Consider the following 23,240-nt stretch of genomic DNA (forward strand, 5'->3'; position numbering starts at 1 on the left):
AGAAAACGAAACCTTATTTTATTTAGTACAAAATAGTAACATTACTAAAGGTTAAATTTATTTATTTCATTTTTATTTTTTTATTTTAAATAATGTTTACATATTTCCCGTTCCGCCCCACCCACGGGGCTGAATGGGATTTTCCTGTGGGGCAGAATGGGATATGGGGAATTTAATGAGAAAACATTTAGTGAGAAAAACAAACTAAAAGAAAACTAAAATGTAAATAGACATTTAGTTTTAGATTCAAATGTAAAGAAAACAAACTTTGTTTTGGTATATATCTTTATTCTGAAAAGTATTCATTTACATGATTACATCACAATATTAAATTCGTCAACATGAAAGCAATTCAAAATTCATATCTTCATCTTTTTCACGACCCACTTCAACGGAAATAACCGCTTCAACTGCTTCTGTAATTGATTCTTCATCTCATTTCTGTTGATAAGTTTTTTCTGGTATAATTTCTCACACTCTGGAATATTAAGACAACACTTACTTTATATGCTTGCAACAAAAACATATTGGGGTAGAACGGGATACCAATGCATTCTGCCCTATCCCGTTCCACCCCGACAACACAGTTTAGGTTATCAAATTATGCTGGATTCAAAAGACGTCTATTTCACCTTAGAATATTACTAGGCTAGAGCTGAACAAGCATACTGTAAGGATATATGTCAGTAAAAGCTACAAACTTGATATTAAATAACTTACCTTACGCAGAAAACTGCTAAAAGTTGTAAAAAGTTGATGAAATACCCATGTCACAACAGTTCAGATGCGTAACACTTTTCCAATAGAACCAAGATGGCCTCCGAGGCTGCCTTTTGAGTTGAATAGTTGGTAAAACGCTTCACTACTAGGTTACAGCACCATACAACAAAAATAATACAGCTATCCCGTTGTACCCCGGTATCCCGTTGTGCCCCGACTTCCCCTACGTAAAATGTTAAATTGTATGAAATATTTCATGGGTTTCTACAATTATCTGGAATATTCTAGGCTGTTTTATAGCTTTATGAATTAACTTTGGAAGTGCGTGATAGTAGTTGGTCTGGAATATGCTCTAAAAAAAAATTATAAATTACAATATTATAAACTATATTACGAATCGTCCTCATCATTATCATCACATAACTTTCTGGAAGTATCAAACATACCAATTTAATAACAAATATATCATTATCATAAAAATCTTACAAGAATTAAAAGAAATACATAGCCAGATCTTAATCTTAACTCCACAAAAAACTAAATTTTTAAATTTTATGAAGCATCAAAACGGACAAAACAAATGGCATCAACAACAATTTACAACAAATGGTGTATTATTTTTAAGGGCAGTATATAAGACTGTAACAAATAAGGAAATACACGTGAAAGTTCAAGTACATTAAGTAAACAACGTATAAATGAGCAAATCTCACGTAAATGTTAGCATTATATATGATTAACATAGACGCTTTGAAAACCCCTGGGCGAAGCCGTCAACACACGCTGAGCTAAAGCTTAAAATAGCATACAATATTAAATTGACAAAACCCTTAAAAATTCGTTAAAAACATAGGGTGAGTTTTAATCAATCAATAGAATCCTAGAGCAATGTAAATGAGAATAGATGTATATCCATGGGTTTGTACTAAATAACAATAATTAGTTTAACTAAGTGAACGGTTTTAAATAGGCTAGCTATGTTAAGCCAAATCAACTTAATTGCTAAAATAGGTTAATAGGCTAAATCTTATTAGTGGGTGTATATGGAAATACTAAGGCCTAGTTTATTATTCAGCTTATTTTTCCCGTAGAGGCCAAGGAGAAATCCCCTTCCTCCCTCAACGACTCGCGGATCAGATCACATGTTTCAAGCGACCCTATTATGTACCTGCCAGACCCCCGGGTCAGATTGTATAATCCAAAACTACCCTCTGGCCGCGGATCAGTCTGTACGCAGCCGAGTTCATTGCCGGAAACCGCGTCAAAAAAGGTTCATCCACTACAAAATGGCGGCATTTCAAAGTTCTTGCGGAATATACCTGCACAGTGCACAGGCCTTAGTAATGGTAAGGCTCATAGTCAAAATTGGCCGGGAAATCTGAAACCCGGTTAAATTTGTTTTGAAGATTGAATAAACTTAGTCTATGAGCTAGTTGACTTTAAAATACAGTTTCAGCTCTCAAGATAATGTTTAATACGAGTATTTACCAATATTAAGGCCTGTAAAGGTATATTCCACAAGAAATTTGAAATGCCGCAATTTTGTAACGAATTAACCTTTTGAGATGCGGTTTCCGGTAATGAACTCCACTTGACCAAACCTTTAAAATGATGTGCATATCAACCTATGCTTACATTAAAGTATGTACCTACTCCTCATGGGTCGTCCCCTGATGGAGGTAAAAACATGAAAATACTTGGAAAAAGTAGTTTTTGTACATGTAAGTTGATGTAAAAAGTTTGACTTTTCTAACGGATTTAGTTAAAAAGATATTAAGCCGTTTCCAGACTTTTTTGTCACCCTGTATATGTCCGTTAGCACGATAACTCGAGCAAAAATGATCCGATTATGATGAAATTTGGTACAAACGTGTAAACCTACGTTTATTCGAACGAGTTCGCGAACCAGCATGATCGGACAATGGGAACGGGGGTTTATGGGGGCTTTTATGGGGTAAAAATGGGTTTTTCTAATTTTTGACCCAAAAAACATAAAATTTTGCAATTTCTTTCCAAACAATTTTGTAGAGCTTAAAAAAACAAATAATTTAGTATATTGAAGCGTTATAATGCGCCTAATGGTTACGGAGAAAATTCCAAAAAATTGTAAATTTAAAATTCTCATATTATTCTTATGGAGAATAAGTAAACTGTTGTAGTTTGCTTGTTTATTAACATATTTTGCTCAAATTTGGAAAATGTTTTTATTTCTTACTAACTATTAACATTTTACATAAAAAAAAAACACTTTAACCCTCCCTGTTGCAGCAAACCTAAGTAGGCTATGTGTTAAACTGATTCTATTTAAATAGGGAATAAATGTGATATTTTTAAGGAGAAAATTTAGTGTAAATCCAATCAGGCAGATAGAAATTCGCTTAGTCTGCAGGTTTGCTGCGGCGGGGGTATTTTACTTTAATTTTAGTTTTGTAACATAGTTTGTTCAAATAATGGTGCAATATGACGAAAAATATAGTTCATCACACGGGCAAAAAGTGGCTTTTCAACCCTAGCTATAATTTTCTGACCTTGAGCTTGGGTCGAAAAGAGTCATTTTATGCCCTAGTGATGTAATATTAGCCCAGTCAATGAATGCAATAAAACACCCTTTTTCGCAACTAAATGGTGGAAAGCTGGATTTTTTATATGTGATAGAACCACATGAGAGGTGTATTTTCCCAAAAGTCCCCACTTCTAGCCCTTGAGCTTTCCCCCCCACCCCCCTCCAAACACAGAAATTGCAGTGTTTTACTAATTCGAATGATATGTAAGATATCGAGCTACAACTTGTTTTGTTTTATTTCTTATTAGTTTTCCTACAACTTTTGTATTTATAACATTTTTCTAAAACTAATACTTAGGGAAATATAAAATTTAATCTTCGTTAAAAGCTTTGTTTCAGAGTGCAAAATTTTGTTTTTCTCTATGTATACTTTTAAATAGAAATAATACGCAAATATGGTTCTAACAAAAGTTTTAGTACGTTTTTCAAGGTTTACAATTATATTATTGGTTAGTCATATAGGCGACCGGGTTAAGAGCTGGGCGTCGGCAAAGAGAGCGCGTGCTGAACACCTCTGCGCTGCGTCATCGCATCTAGCCCAGCCAATAAACGCACAAACTGCCTTTTTTCGTAGCTAAATAGTGGAAAGCTGAGTTTTTTATATGTGATGGAACAACTTAAGACGTGTATTTTAAAAAAAGTTCCCGATTCTCCCCACCCTCAACCCCCCAACCCCCAACCCCCTCCAAACCTGGAAACTACAGTCGTTCACTTTACTGGATATAATTCAAATTCTACGCATGCCATCGGTGAAATTTGATTTGTATTATTTATAATTAGTTTATCTGTAACCTTTTTAACAAACATCTATACTATTATATAAAAATCTAATGGTGTCTGTCTGTATGTGTGTTACTAATAGGTGCAAAAACTAATGAACCAACTGGGCTTAAATTTTACAAAAATATAGCTAATATACCAAGGACCATTATAGGACTATTCACATTTCGATACTGACCATAGGCTTTGCCCCTTTGGCTTTAAAAGTTCTGAGGTGAACATTTTAAAAGTAAATATTGATTGGTCTCCATGGATGCAATTAGAACACTAATAATGTTTGTTTACATTTGCTTTGACATTTCAATGTAAACAAGAAGAACACTGCTAAATTGAATATTTCACAATTTCAGACAGCTGATACAAAAAAGTTAAATATAATATTTTCCATAACTACCAATGAGGTAGGTTTATTTTAATGTAGCGTTTTATCATGGATTATTTATTCTAAAACTGCCAATGATTATAGAAAAAAAAGGTTCTATAAACTGTTGCTGTAAAAACTCTGGCTCTGCTTTGGATTTTTTAAAGCGTCTCAGTTATGAAAATAATGTTATTGATATGTTTTCATGGAAACAGTATAAAAATTACAAAGTATAGATGTTTTGTATGAATTTGGAGGCTACTTTAAATAAATTCGAACTGCTTAACATGTGTTAGATTAACTTAACAAAGAATATCATCAATAACTAAATTGTACGTCATTGATTTTTGTGTTCTAAAATCTGTTGTAGGCCTATATGTGTAACTATATTTAATTATCAAATGGTAATACAAAATACGCTTATTTTATCATAACATAGCTTTCAGTTCACATTTACTTTATTTGATAAATTTTTTATTTGTGTTTTGCCACACCACTGATTAAATTAAACCAAGAAAAATATCATAAAACTAAGCAGTACACAGTGTTCTTTTGTTTCTAAATCAATGAAATATCTGTTACTATGTTTACTTAATGGTAAGTGTGAAAATTTAAAGGCCATGGACGATGGAACTGATTAAAAGAACTGGTTTGTATATTAAGTTGTTTGTTGATATTTATGTAGAGTAGAATCAGAGATGCAATGAAAAATATAGGCCTAATGTACTGCTTTTGCTATCATATTTTTTAGTCCTCGACGCTATGATAATCATATTAGTTTTGTCTGCTGTCTTTAATGCTAAATTATTTGTTTAAATTTTTTTATAGTATAACTTAGATATAGTTTCTTTAATATTTCAAAAGACTGTATTGATAAGGCTCAACAATACTTCTAAAGTTTATAACAGCTGACTTAGTTTTGCTAATGATTTATAGTGAGTGAAGAAACTGAGGATGGAAGGATTTGTTATTTAATATGAAGAAGAGTGAAATAAAAAAATCCATTTAAATTTGATAATTAGTATTTTTGCAATTTCAAAATTGAAATTTAAAATGTAAATTATAAATAAAAAGATATGTAATTAAGGGAGATGAAGGTAAATAGTATGTGAAAGTTCTATTCGAAGATTTGGTCAGTTTTCCTCACATCAGCCTACACAAGATTTAAAATTAATCAAAACCAAAATGGTGGTATCCACTACTTACCAGATTTAAAAGTCATAACTTAAACGTTTCTATTAAGGCCATAAAAGTTTAATTTTGTTTCTAAAAGCGTTGGCGGATGTTTAACTATTATATGCAACAGATGTAAAGATTAAAATGTTTCTATTTTGTGTCCTCTTCCCGTTGCAAAGCACGGGTACAACAGCTAGTTTTCTTATAAAACTATATCCAACATTTTTACTTTTTTTGATAATGTTTACGCGTATGTTTTAGAGTACACAATTTTGTTTTACCCTCTATATATATTTTTTCCAAATAAAATACGCAAAATGTGTCTGAAACAAAATGGTAGTATGTTTCTTAAGGTTCATAAATATATATTTGGTTAGTCATCTGAAAAAACTGATGTAGTATGGGGCACCCGCAAAGACAGCGCGTGCAGGCTTCTTCAAAGCATCCGCGCAGCGCCGCCCGTCGATGCATAATAAGGACCGGCACCGCTAAGTTCTGTTTCATACAAATCCTATATAAGACTTCCTAATTTGTAGCCGACTTAACTACCAAAACAATCTGTATCCAAGCTTAACCGTGAACAGCAAAACAATTATTATTTAGAAGGAACCCAATCATTTACTCTTTTATAACCAGTTGGTTCAGGTAAATTAATCTCTACCTACTTACTTGTTATACTTGCAATACTTGTAATACTTGATTTCTTCATCTTTGACCAACGGAAGTTTGATAGATTAAGGTATAGAACACTTTAAAAATCACTATAAACATACTCTTTGCTCTTCCTTACGTTACAATGTGCTTTCCATTATCTACCACCAATGGGACTCGCTTTGTTCCGTGAGATTTATACTAACTGCGCCTCGAGGTCAATAAAGATTTGTAAACTACATAAAAATACTAATTAGATGAATCCTAATCATTTGTACATTTCTTAAATTTATTGCTAGTTTTAACTAGTTTCTCATTTTAAATCATAATTAGTTCAATTATTTCTGTCAACGGCTACACCTATTGACAATAATATACATGGATACATATATTACATTACATAAAGCTGGGTAAGAAACATACTGAACCCAATGATGAGATGACCCAATTCGCCTATGGGTCCGAGGATGATTGGAGTGTCGGATCGAAATCTACCACCACTTACCATATTTTATGTATATTTAGAGTATTATGAGTAACATTATAAGTGTAAATTTATGTTTTAAGTGTTATGCTATTAGACGTAGTTTCTTTTATTTACTTTCCAATTAATTAATGTAATAAGGCATATATCCAAAAGTTATAAATAGGTAAGTGAAAAACTATATTTGTGTCCCCATACATGTAGGCTAGACTATTTACGGGATACGTACAGGCAGATTATTCAAATTTCCTTTCTTAACATATTGTGTAGATGTGTCAATCAAATTGGGCTTTTTTCGTAAAAATTGACAACAATGTATTACGAATCTTCTTTACGGCACTAATACGTGGTCGAGATCAATCATTTTTAGAGACTCTATACTGTGAGTCTTGGTGAAGTTCTGTTCTCTAATGTTTGATTGTTTCATGTTATCTTAAAAATGATTCAGCATAATAGTTCTTTCTTGATTTGTGGTAGACATTATGCAAACGTTAAACATCGCTAATAAAGATGAAGGCGCTTATTAAGTGTTTTAAAATCTCCTTTTTATAGACCTAATAAAAAAGTTAGTTCTAACATTGACTGGTTTTAATTTGTATTCCTTACCATGATTAAAAATGGCTTATAAATATTACCGACGGTTTTATACGTAGTTTCTGATATTATTTTAACACAGGCTTACAACTCATGGCAGAGCAGAAAGCTAACCCTTGCTAGCGGGAAGCGTGAAGATAGGGACATATCAATGATAGGAAGCAGTTTGTATCAAAGATTAGTGGGTCGACGAAAACTGTTTACTAACCGCGAACCGCGAGGTGCTTCATTTAGTCACGGTTTAGCTTGGATACAGATTGTTTTGGTAGTAAATTAGGCTACAAATTAGGAAGTCTTATATAGGATTTGTATGAAACAGAACTTAGCGGTGCCGGTCCTTATTATGCATCGACGGGCGGCGCTGCGCGGATGCTTTGAAGAAGCCTGCACGCGCTGTCTTTGCGGATGCTCCACAATACATCAGTTTTTTTTCAGATGACTAACCAGATATATATTTATAAACCTTAAGAAACATACTACCATTTTGTTTTTCAGACACATTTTGCGTATTTTATTTGAAAAAAATATATAGAGGGTAAAACAAAATTGTGTACTCTAAAACATACGCGTAAACATTATCAAAAAAAGTAAAAATGTTATATCTCTTTGGATATAGTTTTTTAAGAAAATTTTTGGTAAAAAATTTGTAGATAAACTAATTATAAATAATACAAATCAAATTTCACCGATGGCATGCGTAGAATTTGAATTATATCCAGTAAAGTGAACGACTGTAGTTTCCAGGTTTGGAGGGGGTTGAGGGGGGGGGGAGAATCGGGAACTTTTTAAAAATTCACGTCTTAAGTAGTTCCATCACATATAACAAACTCAGCTTTCCACTATTTAGCTACGAAAAAAGGCAGTTTGTGCGTTTATTGGCTGGGCTAGATCAACGAGCACCCGACGCCCAGCTCTTCACACGGTCGCCTATATGACTAACCAATAATATAATTGTAAACCTTGAAAAACGTACTAAAACATTTGTTTGAAACCATATTTGCGTATTATTTCTATTTAAAAGTATACATAGAGAAATACCCCCGCCGCAGCAAACCTGCAGACTAAGCGAATTTCCATTTGCCTGATTGGATTTACACTAAAATGTCTCCTTAAAAATATCACATTTATTCCCTATTTAAATAGAATCAGTTTAACACATACTTAGGTTTGCTGCAACAGGGAGGGTAAAAGTGTTTTTTTTATGTAAAATGTTAATAGTTAAAAAGAAATAAAAACATTTTCCAAATTTGGGCAAAATATGTTAATAAACAAGCAAACTACAACAGTTTCCTTATTCTCCATAAGAATAACATGGGAATTTTAAATTAACAATTTTTTGGAATTTTTTCCGTAACCATTAGGCGCATTATAACGCTTCAATATACTAAATTATTTGTTTTTTTAAGCTCTACAAAATAGTTTGGAAATAAATTGCAAAATTTTATGTTTTTGGGTCAAAAATTGGAAAAACCCATTTTTACCCCATAAAAGCCCCCATAAACCCCCGTTCCCATGGTCCGATCATGCTGGTTCGCGAACTCGTTCGAATAAACGTAGGTTTACACGTTTGTACCAAATTTTATCAAAATCGGATCATTTTTGCTCGAGTTATCGCGCTAACGGACACATATATATATATAAATATATATATATATATATATATATATATAAATATATATATATATGAATTTGAACGGATGGTGTTTTTGGCCTCTAGGGACCTCAAAACGAAAAAAAAATCGGTCCCGGGTCCAGGTGTTACCATGAATACTACGGTAATAGCTTATTCCCTATATGGGAAATTCGCTAAAACAAAATTTTTCACTCTGAAACAAAGCTTTTGACGAAGTTTAAATTTTATATCTCCCTAAGTATTGGTTTTAGAAAAATGTTATAAATACAAAAGTTGTAGGAAAACTAATCAGAAATGAAACAAAACAAATTGCAGCTCGATATCTTACATAGCATTTGAATTATGATCAATTAAGTAAAACACTGCAATTTCTGTGTTTGGAGGGGGGTGGGGGGGGGGAAAGCTTAAGGGCTCAAAAGTGGGGACTTTTGGGAAAATACACCTCTCATGTGGTTCTATGACATATATAAAATCCAGCTTCCCACCATTTAGTTGCGATAAAAAACATTATTGACTGGGCTATATACTAGGCTTATTTCAAACTTAGAATTTCTATTGCTATTATTTCAGGGCTGTTGTTTCACCATGTTTACAAGTACTGTAGTCGAATAATTTATAGTTAATAAAATATATATTTTAAAATTATATTTTGTATTTTTGAACCATGTCTGATTTTATAATCTTAAAAGAATATCAGAAAAAATTATGAGAATTTGACATTAATATAAACAGTGCAGTACTACATTTTAATACTACATTTTATATCATGTAGTTAACTGTTTAAAGATGTTTTTCTAAAAGAAGCCTATTATAAAAATTATATAAAGTCTATTATTATCCACAAATTATATATCTGGTCAAGTGGTAATATTCCGGCTGTTATTGCTAATCTAGCTTATTACGTTCTCTCTCACTATAGGCTATTCATAAGACTCCCATATCGCGCGGGGTAAACTTTCGGGGTCGCCGGAATTTTATCCCCCTGGAATTTTACCCCCTGGGCAAAGCTGACGTCACTATGACGTAGAAACCTGAGTGGCCAAAAGTTTGTTCGCGGCCGGAATTTTACCCCCGCGGATTTGGAAGTCTAATGAAAATAGTCAGAGCGTGATTAATTAGATTAGCGATAAAAACCGGAATTTTACCCCCTGTCCATATAACTAGCGTTTAGGCAACTGAAGATGTACGGGCCGGATTTTTACCCCCGGAGTTTTACCCCCCGGAATTTTACCCCCCGGAATTTTACCCCCCGGAATTTTACCCCCCGGAATTTTACCCCCTGGCTGATTTTAGAAATTGAATGATTGATTTCCTTATTTCTGTTTTTAATTAATTGTAAACATTTCATTATTTAGTAGCCTATCTTTATTTATTTATTTTGTAATCTCAACTAAGTAAACAGAATTCGCTGTTTATTTTGATCATATTAACCAACAGTTGGATTCAAAGATCAAATCCTGACACTCGAATCTCAAAATTAATATTAAAACCCTGTTCGATTAGTTAATGTTACATATAAATTTAGATAGGCTACTAATAATAAAATGTTTACCATTAAATTAAAACTGAATGACGATAATTAATCATTCTCACTAATTTATATCTGGCCAGGGGGTCAAATTCCGGGGGGTAAAATTCCGGGGGTAAAATTCCGGGGGGTAAAATTCCGGGGGTAAAATTCCGGGGGGTAAAATTCCGGGGGGTAATATTCCGGGCCGTACACTCTAGGTTTTTATAATTTGATGTGTCCTGATTAAATTCACAACCATGAAAATATATGTTTAATTCCGCGTTTAATCCATCGAGCTGATGTCGCGGAACTCAAAAGTTCGCGGCCGGAATTTTACCCCCTGGTTTGTGACGTCACGTTTGCCCAGGGGGTAAAATTCCAGGGGGATAAAAATCCGCTACCCCAACTTTCGCCCGCGAACAAACTTGAGATTGCTCAGTCAGAGTCACGTCATATTTTCTCTGAGGGTAAAATTGCAGCGACCCTCAAGACTAATCTGACTACAGTACACTGTCTGGCCCGAGCCAGTCTCTGGAGGACATACAGTAGGGTCAAGAGACAGGTTCGATCGTATAACACAGGAGTATCATCATCAAGAGTCTAGAACAATACAAATTCACCTCTCTTAAACACTTGTCTTTATGCTCGGATCTATCTTTCACCAAACACATTACCTGATAATGACAGTTTATGTACAGGAATGAATTTAAACTCAGTTAACATTAGTTGAACGGCCGATCCTCAAGTCCCTCTATCAAGAACATTCTACAATAGGGGAAAGCGAACGATACGCTCTTCTCGGATGTTGTGCTTATACCTGGAATCGGTCCTGTTTGGATGTTGATGTACGAGGTACTGTATAACGTGAACTTGTTGTGGGCCGCCGATGCCAGGTTCTCGGTAGTGGTAGTGGAGTGGGGCAGAGGGTGATGACGTCACGGCCTCTGTAAGGCATGGCTAACCAAGCTACTAGCTACTATTCCGTCCCCGTCTCCGTCAGTCTAGCGCCGCCATCCGACCATGTCACAGCTGGTACCGTCGTACTACCTCAACTATTCTTCGACCTGCGACATGGATTTTCCGACCTTCTACGACCCGCTATTCGACCTCGACATCGACAATAAGATGGTACAGTAATGCGATGATTCTATCCTGCTATCTATGACATTTAATTTTTAAATGTGAACCCATATTAAGCTATTTATTTATACCTAATCACTTAAGTCTGCCAAGACCTATTTTTTTATTTACCATATCAGTACCTATACATTTTATAGTAGTTAATTTTTGGATGTTTTAAGTCTATTATTAACCTGTAGTCTTGAAGTCAGCATGTCCCAAACAATTTATTGCCATACTTAGTTTGATATGATTAGTTTGGTTTTTCCTCTTCTCGTTCACTAAAATGTTGTTTAGTTTTACCTAACACTAAGATATTACAGTACTCGAGATACTCAGGTACTGTAGTACAATACCCTTGTCTCCCATTCGCTGGGCGCGAGCCAATTACATGCCTTAACAGTTTCTAATTTTGTTCTTCTAAAACTAACTGCCAGTGGCGATGTTCTGTAAATTGTAAATACATATACATGGCAGGCCTTGTAAATATTTTCTGCAAGTTAAAAAAAAAGAGTACTTTTCTTATAATACATATTTTAAGCTGCTTGTGAATATACCTCATCCATTTGTTAAACCAGATCACATAGGTTATTTATAACCTATGTGAATTGAATTTGTTGCAGCTGTTTTGTCATTCACTGCACCTAGTAATGATTGATGGCGTTAAGTGTTCAATGCTTAGTTACTGACTATAACAGTTGATAAAGGAAGCATCTGGTGTACGGAAAAATGCATATTCTTTAAATTTTTAGGCTAAACAAAACATGCAGTTAATGTACTTGTGATCTTAATATTTAGCCTACTCAGAGGCAGTCTGTATGATTCATTCGCAATCGTATAATGCAATTGTAATTCTCTATTCTCTAACAATTACAAACTGGCATGTATGTATGGCTTATCTATAGGTGGGAAATAGGGTGAAAAAATAGATATAAAAAAATAACTGCAAAATACCTACACTCAAAAAAACACGGCGGCCAAATTCTCAATGTAATGCAAAAACAAAAACAAAAACCTATTCATGAAAAAATCAGACAAATCAGGGAAGAATCTTACACAGTCACATGTTTAAATAAGAAATACACCTAACCATTTAATCAAAATTTACTATGAATTCAAAACATACAGGGTGAATAAAAAGTCAAGAGGAGGGTGGTCGTGCAATCTTAGCAGGAAGTTTCATTTTATGATTTTGAAATTGGTCGCTATCTATTCTCTATCAAAAATTGTAGCCCGTCAAATGTTGTGGAAAATCAATGGTAAAATTGGTTCGTAATGGTAATATTGGCTACCATTTTGGATAGAGAAGAGATAGCGAACTCTGGTTTTCACCAATCTTTAAGTTTTTGTAAACACTTTAAAACGAAGTGTCACAAAATGGGGGTTTACATTTAACATTTTTGAGTGTCTCCCCAGGAGGGATTTGGGGGGCAACTAAAAATTGTTCAATGTAAACCCCCAACAAGTGACACCTCATTTCGAAGTGTTTACAAAAACTTAAAGAATGGTGAAAACCAGAGTTTGCTATCTCTTCTCTATCCAAAATGGTAGCCAATATTACCATTACGAACCAATTTTACCATTGATTTTCCACAACATTTGACGGGCTACCTTTTTGGATAGAGAATAAATAGCGACCTCTAGTTTTAACCATTATTTAAGTTTTTGTAAACATTTCAAAATGAGGTGTCACTTTGAAGGAGGTTTACATTTAAAATATTTGAGTTGTCCCCCAAATCCCCCCTTTTGGGGGGACACTCATAAATTTCAAAATCATAAAATGAAACATCCTGCTAAGATTGCACGACCACCAAAAGGATATCTCTCTGTATATTTACTTGGAAAAATATTAGAGGGGGGGGTCTTGACTTTTTATTCACCTTTTATGTTATTAACTATTTATTTATTTTATTTGTTTACATACTTTTATAACTCATACTGTGATCATGGCCTTTGTGCCGAAATACGTCTCAGTTTAAATACAAATGAATTTCAGCGTACTCAGGTTTTTATTATTTCACTTATATATATGTGAATTTGAACCGATGGTGTATTTGGCCTCTGGGGATCTCAAAACGAAAAAGTAAATCGGTCCTGGGCCTTGGTCTTACCATGAGACCTTCGGTAATAGCTTATTCCCTATATGGCAAATTCGTTAATAGTCTACTAAAAACTGCACGTTCCTATGACTGTACCGTACACCTGACTATGGTAGTGTTCTGTTTAAAAAGGTGCTTAGCCTATAGCTACCTACAACACAAGAAATTTTATTAACGTATATCTTGCTAGTTTATCATAATGGGAATTTAAATTAAATTGTAGAACATCTTCACAAGGACAAACTGTTTTAGACCTATTGTAATAGCCTACGTTTGAACGGTTGTTATGTTATTTTAACTTGGACCGTTGCACTGAATTGAAAAATAAATACTTTGATGCGTTATCGCATCACTAACGACGTTTTACCTGGTATAAAAGTAGGTTTTTGGGTTACGGAGATAAGATGACACGAGTTGTGGTCAAGTTTTAGTTTTACTTGTCCCATATATCGACGTGTTACCGTGCACGTATAGGTCAGTGTCGCTGTCACAAGAATATAATGCACCACGGTGGGGCGAAGGGGCGACCGGAACTGGCCACTGGGTCGTATGAGAGAAAGTTTTCGGGCGACGCGACCTGTCATGTTTTCAGGGGTTTGCGTCACATTTTGGAAACTCCCCGACAAACAATCTCCTGTGCATTTCTTCGCCTGCGAGGCACAGAAGTTGTACATGACCATGACCTGTATTTTGAAAAATACTGTCGTTCTCCAATGTTTGCAGTCTATCAATGCAGTAATAGTATGTGCTTTTTGTCATTGGTCACCACGATCGATTTTGTCATTGGGAACGAGTCGGATCATCAAGATTCTTAAACGGTTTTACACGTTGTGGACTTATTTTTTCTTTTGTGCGTGTAAAAGAAATGTTTTTATTTTTTGTCGAGACGCAATCTATCCCTTTTTTGGGTAAAAGATGAAGAAGGAGATATGAGATGGATATGAAGATCTGAATAAGGATGAGGTTAACTCAAACTTATGCTCAAGGCATTGGGAACTGCTTGTATTAGAATGGCGTTTCAGCCAACAAATCTGCTTTGCTCGTCTCGAAATGTGTAAGACTACCAGTATATGCCAATTTGTACAACAGATTGTCATAAATTAGTTCGTGCATGTGCATAAAACAACGATCCGTCGAGTTGTGCGTGTAAACATCAGAACGACTGTTAAATTATAAACGTGCGAAGAAAAAGCAAATTTATCTATGCGCATACAAGATAATTATCAATTATTGAGATGGGGACACGCCACCTAGGTGCGTATTTTAACCCAATTATGAGTGTAGAATGGTGTGAGATGACCTGTCTAGCTTTGTTACTGACTAAGATCAGCGGTTTCATTAGTCCGGATCATTTATTTAAAGCCCAATGATCAGGAACAGCTGGGTCCAGTTTCGAACCATCAAAAAGCTACCAACTTTTCTCAGGATCGAACCGGCGATTTTTTGATTACTATGCGAACACTATAACCACTCAGCTACCCAGCCAGTTTCAAGAACACACAAGTACTTGAACACCAAACTAATCAAATCAGAAGTGGTGTAGAATGTGACAACAATACATTTTGTAGGCAATGGCTAACACTACAGGAGTGTGGTATTGTTCTGAGTGCTACTTGTGGAGAAGAACCATTACAGAGAGGAGAGTAATGTAGTGTATTGATAAGATAGGCGGAGTGCATAATGTGTTTGGATACAGTTATGTGGCACGATGGTCGTTAACGGTCGATGTTATCCATCAATGCCTGTAAACTGTGGCTGGAATCGTGTTTCTGATAGGAAACAGTAACATGACAATAAAATAGTCAATATTGATCTATAAGCTCAATTAGCACTTCCCGTAGGCCCTACGTGCACCAGCAGTTTATCGCTCAACTACCTGACTGACAGCTGACATGACGTCATGACGCACGACATACCGCGGCGTTGCTTCACCTCACACATACCATACCTACACAATACACATCATGTAAACCTTGTCACATGTATGCAACCTCTACTACATATGTTCGTGTGATGTATGCATTCCATGATTTATCCCCTTTGTTTATTTGCCGACAATGTGTTCGGACTACATTCATCCTACACTCATCCATTGTACTTGGCTTAAAATACCTACTTAGTATGGTCGCCATTTTAACAAAAAAAGTATTAAGTATTCATCTATATTGGCATTTGGATACTGAAGTAGGCGCCCTATCTAAAATAGACCAGCAGCAGCTTATTTTGATGCACTTCCTTGGCGTTCGACAAAAATTGGCATTTACATATGCCTATCAGCGCAATCTGTCGTTGTCTCGGTGGAAAACCGTCAATTTTTATGATAAAACTGGCGGCAACTTTACTATGGGATTGAATGTTCAACCAGTAGTCAAAGATACATAGCTGATTCTTGACATTATAAACTATATACCCTCGCCGCAACAAACCTGCACACTAAGCGAATTTACATTTGCCTGGATTGATATAAAATTGAATCTATTTAAATAACATTAGGTTAAATGAGTACCTAGGTTTGCTGCTACAGGGAGGCTAATAAAGTGTGTTCTTAACAAAACATTAATACAGTAGCTTGGTATTAAAAAAATAAATTTTCCAAGTTTGATAAAAATATATCCATAAACCAATATTCTCCATAAAAATAACATGGGAATTTTAAATTTATTTTTTTTAAATTTTCTCCGTAACCATAACAACACGCCAACACTTCAATTTAACTTACTAAATTATTTGTCTTTTTAAGCTCTTTAAAATGGTTTAGAGATAAATTCGGAATTTTTGTGTTTTGGTGTTCAAAAATGAGGAAAAACGTGTTTTATCCCACAAAACCCCGTTCCCATCATCCGATCATGCTGGTTCACGAACTCGTTCAAGCTTATCCCGCCTTACACTTTCAAACCAAATTTCATCAAAATCAAACAAAAATTACTCAAGTTTTCGCGTTTCGCGGACACACACACACACACACACACACACACACACACATATATATATATTTATATACATGCAAATTTGAGCGAATAGTGTTTTTGGCCTCAGGGTACATACAAAACAAAAAGTAAATGAGTCCCAGGCCCAGGTCTTACCATCAGACCTTAGGTAATAGCTACTTCCCCATAGGGAAATTCGCTAATAAACTTGCCTCGTCGGTATGAAGCCGCGAATAGAATCCTAACATTAGCTACACCGCTACACCACCGTGTATCGCACACAAAATCTCTGTTTTGCCATTAGTCGGAACTGGCGGGCTTGTCCCTAATTGCGCAGCTGTAACAGATAACACCTGGCCACTCCTGTACGTACACAGCTCTGGTTTTAGCTAACAACAGTAATACTGCACTTATCTGTCGGAGTCGTCAACCACTACGCAACCCAAACTCACGTCCTTGTTGTTAACCATTTAAGTCCAATCGGGTGGTTTTCGTTATTCTATTCCCGTTGTATAGTGTTAAATGTTTAATTTTTTAATACTTTCCATCAAGATTCTGGAACGAAATCCTGGTTTTGTGCGTCATCTTGTAAGTTATCACTTGTTTCAAGGAAACATAGTGATGCGATAACATTACGTTAGATAAGATGCACATTCGTAAAGTTATATATTATATAGAAGTGCAACATAAAGTAACTCTAACTCGTAATATCCGTGAACCAATACTGGTTAAACACTGAAGCTTGTCGCCATTGTAATGCAGTTGTTTTGGTCCGGTACAATGTCCAATGTCGCTTTGTGTGTCGCGACTCTGGGATTTCCCCGTGACGTCAACACAGCGAGGCATCGGCTCATCGTCTTTACCACTCGTCCACTAGGTATCACCACGACACCAAAGTGAGCTTTGTTTGTTGTACTTTCTGTGTAGTTTTAACTGTCCGTTTTAATGTGGAATTGTGTATCAACGCAAGCTCTAAAAAATTGTAAACAGGTATGCTTACGTTTTATGCGTAACAATTCATAACCAGTCTAAAATTTCACTAAAATCAAATATTATTACGACATGGCAGTAGTGTAACTGACTTGTATAATACTGCCTACAGGCTTGATTACGGATTGCTATATTTCTATTCTGTTATGACATACATTTGGTGTCTGAATGATAGACTTTTAATACCTGTCAGTGTGAACACAATAGTTATTCTAATTATATTGAAAAGGTAATAGTGGACGGTTGATTATTTTTTGTGGAAATATGTAACACAGATAGGCTATATTGCATCATCGGTCAAGACATTACCGTTATATTAATTCATATTGCACAGTATTTGCTCGTGGGACTTTTGAATGTGTCAAAGTAATGAGAGAACAAAGAAATGGCAAGGCTGCGGTGGTTTATTGTTGACACTGACATTGATAAGAGGCAGAGTTGCCGAGGTCTGACGTTGCGCAACACCACTGTAGTGTACACCAGCTGCGACGTTGCTCAACTAGACGCGCCTCGCGCCACCTGTGCGCTATCTCGAACGAAATATATTGTACAACAGTTTATGATAAGTTGACATTTCAGCAAGCGGATCTATTCTGCCAGGTAGTGATGTGTGCATTGTGTTATACCAATGAAACAGGATAAACACGTTTTCTGCAACGCCGATAACACTGCGATAAATTACGATAAAGTGATTGTATTTACACGACTATGAATCATTTCCTGAATCATGCCCTCAACAACAACCAAGACCGGATGTATACACCCTTTTCCACTTTTAACAAAGCAGTATGTACTAACAATTATAATGGAGTACTAGGTGGGTTATAGGCCTATTGTAGATCAGGGGGTGTTTGGGATGGGTAGACCCTTACTGCGCCAGGACTAAATAATCCCTCTCTAGCAAACGCCCTTACTGCGCCAGCACTAGTCCTGGTAGGCGAGGGGGCGCCTGGTTACCTCCCGCTATCTCCGCGTCCCGCCACCTCCGTGTAACGCTACCTCCGAATTTCAGAGTGACCCCTATAATCCTTGGTTACTTCCTGCGTTAAGACTTTCCGTCCAAACCTAACCTAACCTAACCTAACCTAACCTAACCTAACCAAACCTAACCTAACCAGACCTAACCAAACCTAACCCATGGGTTAAATTTTCATTAAATCTTCCATCCACGGGGCTTCGCAGCCGTGGATGCAATGACAGCCGGTACGAAAACCTCGCTCTGGCGCAGTACAGTTCTGATTTTAGGGGGTAGATTTAAGTGCTGGCGCAGTGAGGGTCTTCTACCTAGACCCTCTGGCGCAGTAAGGGCGCCCCGTTTGGGATGGTGTCCTACTATTTGCCACCAGTGTCATTTGCCACCAGTAGGGTCAGTTCCTGGAATTCCCGCCGTGGCCGTTCCTATGAGTCATAACCATGTAGATGTACTTATATATTTTTTGGATATTAAATAAATGTTTATAACTCCAGTTACAACTGTGAATAATACAAAAATAACATTTGGCACAGTATACAGTGCATCAATGATATTAAATCCCATTAAAATACTTGAAAAGACGCAGTTTCGGTGTTTAGTATTCTGCGAATATACTGGGTGAAGAACTTAAATGCACCACCTTTGCAATCTCAGAAACTATTCGATTTAGAGAAAACATTATATGGGAATTTCAACTACTATTTTATGACATTTAAAAACATTAATTCTCTTCCTTTAAAGCCTGATATTTTCAATATTTAACTTAAAAATGTCTTATCGGACACCTTTTATTTTATGACGATTTTAGACTGTAATTTTAAAAATGTTTTCAGTTGAATTTTTTCTACAAAGCTACGTAAAGGAGTTACAGCGTGTAAAATTTAGATTAAAGTAGCTTTTGGTTACATTCAGCATGATATAGCTCCTAAACGAGTAAGTTTGGAGAAAAAGTGCAAAGAATCCTTATATATATAATACGTGAAGGCGATTTCTACGAAACACTACTCCTCCGTTAATATTGGACGGATTTTTACAAACGACGTGTCAAAATAGAGTATTTTTTGTGTAGACGCCCCCTTTCACCAATTCCTGTAATAAAAATCCCCGGGCTTTGCCCCACAGGCCATCAAAGTTGGAGTTTCTCCCATAAGATTAACATGGGGGAATCTAAATATTTAATTGGAAACTTTGTCCCCACTAATTTGAGAGAACGGCTGGGCGTAGAAACTTGGTAGAGGTGTCCAAAGAAAGGTCTTGGTCTGTAGATGAGTTATGAAAAATAAAACTAAGGAAAATCCCTTAAGACTCTGTCCCAGAAGCCTTTAAAGATCCCTCCACAGAGTTGTTTACATTTTGGCCATGTAAATAATACTTTTTAATAAAACAGCTGTTCATTTTAGCGAATTTCCCTATAGGGAAGTAGCTATTACCGTAGGTCTCATGGTAAGACCTAAGCCCGGGACCGATTTACTTTTTCATTTTGATGTCCCCAGAGGCCAAAAACACAATTCGTTCAAATTTTTATATATCTATATATAGAGTTATATATACATATATATATATGTGTCCATCCGCACGATAACTTGAGTAATTTTTGTCCGGTTTTGATAAAATTTGGTTTGAAGGTGTAAGCCGGGATAAACTTGAATGAGTTCGCGAACCAGCATGATCGGACTATGGGAACGGGGGTTTATGGGGTAAAAATAGGTTTTTCCCATTTTTGACCCTAAAAACACAAAATTTCACAATTTCTTTTTAAACCATTTTGTAGAGCTTAAAAAAACAAATAATTTTGTATAATTGAAGCGTTATTATGCGCCTAATTGTTACGGAGAAAATTCAAAAAAATTGTAATTTTAAAATTCCCATGTTATTCTTATGGAGAGTAAGTCAACTGTTGTAGTTTGCTTGTTTATGAACATATTTTGATCAAATTTGGAAAATACATTAATTTATTACTAAACCACAGTACCTTTTAATATTTTACATTAAAAAACTTGTTTACCCTCCTTTCAAACAACACACATTTATTGCGATCTACTGAATTCTACCAAGTAAGTATTTGCAATGTTATTTTCTGATTTTAAAATTGATTTTCTTCTTTATCATGTCATGTTTTGCAATATTACGTTCCATTACGAAATCAGTGGAAAATCCTTTTATCACATCAATTCTTAAATTATTTCTTATTGAACTATCTTATATCTATTGTACGGGTTGGTGTCTTTCTTATTCACCACTTTTGCCTACATTTTATCATATTATTCTACACATATAAAATATTTATGTAGAAATATCTGCTCTTATCGTGTCTAATAAAATCCAAACATTGGGGGAATCTAGATACCTTGCCTAAAATGGTACCCATCTTAACAAATTATTTGCACCTGCCTATATTACGGACTTTGGCGCACTGGGTTGGTAACATTATTGAAAATAACAAGACATTTTGGCTGTAAAATATGGTACAAAGAGAAAATACTATTTAAGCAGCTACTGTCATGACACAAAGGTCATATTCCTTTTAAACTAGTTCACATAATCCTTTATAAGATACGTTGATTAACAACATGTAAACGTCAATATATACGTAACAGCCAATTTACAGTATTTTTGCTTTTTAGAAATGTCCCATTGCTATGTCATTTGCATTATTTGTTGCCATTGAAAGCCGCAAGGCCGTATGAACTAGGAGGCCCCTAACAGTTCAAGAATAAAATCCAACTTCACTTCAAGTATTCCACTACACCTAACATTCCGTAGAGAGATTATATCGACAACTTTATGTTTTTGATAAGGCTAAAACAACAAACTGACATCCCCCATGTCAAGGAATTACAGCTTTAACAGTAACCCCACAATCAATTTCTCAAAACTATGCTAGGGGGTTCATTCATTTTCACAGAATTACGATATGAACTGACATGACGTGATAAAGGAAAAATCAAACTTACACTGTAATGGATATACCTCCCTTTGAAATTAGAATATGTCTTCCCAAAAAATATTTTTTTTTTAATCAAAATCATATTACACTGACGAAATCACGGAAGTGTTTAATTACAAAAGATCCACCAATACGATTTTAATACTATTTAAAGGTTCTTCCAAAGAAAGGAAGAACCAGATAACATACTAATAATAACTCCGATGACGTACGGTATGGGGAATGTTTTATTCATTGAATAATCAACAAAATTTGACATTTAACGCAATTAATATCATTAGCCTATATTGTTTTTACACTTATTACTTTTTAAACAATGCTAAATGCTCAAAATATGTATATTTCACCAAATTTATCGCAGTTAGATGAATTAACCTAAGCCTTGAAAGTATCCGTCGATTTCGACGGGTTTCACCTAGTAAATTATAAATGTTTTAAAATTACATCTACATTCTAAAAAGATCATAAAATATATTGACATTATTCCTTTGAGACGTTAGGTTCATGTAACAGTTATGGTATAAACAACATATCTAAAAACTGTGTTTTGTTATCATAAGTTATCTTGAAGTTCTGTGGAAAGAATCCTTCATATGTCGGTATTATGTTGTGTAAAATTCTGCCTGATAACTTCTTAAAAATAAGCAACTAAAAACATGTATGTTGACCAAGTCCGTCTATCGTCTAAATTTATTTGTTGATTGAAGTGATTGAATGTGGTTTTATTGAGTACGTTATTAGTTTACATTTTTATTTAGCCGCTTTAGATATATAGTTTGTATTCAAGTTTCATTTAACTGTCATGTCATTCTTGTGCAATATGCATCTACTTATATATAATTCAACTTTGAAAATCTTTGTACAACTAAATCTAGAGTTCTACTGGACTGATTTATTAGTTAGTGGGTCATTGGAAAGCTTAATTCATATAGATTTGCAAATAATTATGAACGTTTTTAGCGAATAAATAAATAAATAAATTAGACTAACACTTTGTAAAACTTGATGAGAACAGCACTAACTATGTCGTAACACTACAAAACCACAGATAGGAATGAGCATTTCCGTCGTGTATTTCCCTACTCCTAGAGAGAATGTTGGAATTTTTACCATACAAATGTTGCAAGAGAGGGTGATAGTGTGAATTATAGGTATTCCTTGGTCCATCGGCCGGTGCCTAGAGGGGTGATGACCCACGGACTAGGGTTGAGGCTGATGACTCACCGAGCGAGGTATAAAGTGGTGGCAAATGACACAAATCCTAGAGTGGTGGCAAATGACACTGGTGGCAAATAACACATATTCGTTTGGGATTGTTGTGTAAGGAGGCTTGTAAAACAAGCTATAGTAGCCCCATTATGACTTAATCAGTAAATAAGCCTGTAGTTAGCTTATAACTGAGGTTATAAACACGTTTTTAATGATAATAGGCCCTACACAGACACTAGACTGGAACCCATTTCAAAAAGTGATTGTTAATAATAAAAAAACTCAGACGATGTTATATTACTAAATTAAACTTGGGTAAAGCAGATAGTTTAGTATAAAATAAATAAATTTAATCAATATATGCTTAACTTGTTCGCTACCGATTGCCGCCACATATTTTTGACACTGGTCATTGTGACGGGCCGATGTATACATTTTAATATTACACATAGACAGGGTGTCACTAGGTTAACAGTACACGCAGACCGCGGGCCAGTGATGGAG

At 35.2% G+C, this 23,240-nt stretch overlaps 1 protein-coding gene across 2 annotated transcripts in view; it reads left to right on the plus strand.

The window, feature by feature from the left end:
• Positions 1–23,240, plus strand: part of LOC128982745 (transcription factor kayak) — a 70,114-nt gene that overhangs the window by 28,103 nt on the left and 18,771 nt on the right. Inside the window, exon 1 of one of the 2 annotated variants that reach the window (XM_054401691.1) lies at positions 11,446–11,600. The exons of the other annotated variant lie outside the window; for it this stretch is intronic. Within the exon in view, the coding sequence (XP_054257666.1) occupies positions 11,493–11,600 (108 nt within the window). The 5' untranslated portion in view covers positions 11,446–11,492. Of the gene's footprint in view, positions 1–11,445; positions 11,601–23,240 lie in introns of those variants that run through there. 2 annotated transcript variants of the gene reach the window in all.

Source organism: Macrosteles quadrilineatus, unplaced genomic scaffold (assembly GCF_028750875.1).
Source record: "Macrosteles quadrilineatus isolate MER2022 unplaced genomic scaffold, UCM_ALF_1.0 Scaffold_1__1_contigs__length_201487025, whole genome shotgun sequence".
Classification (NCBI taxonomy): domain Eukaryota; kingdom Metazoa; phylum Arthropoda; class Insecta; order Hemiptera; family Cicadellidae; genus Macrosteles; species Macrosteles quadrilineatus.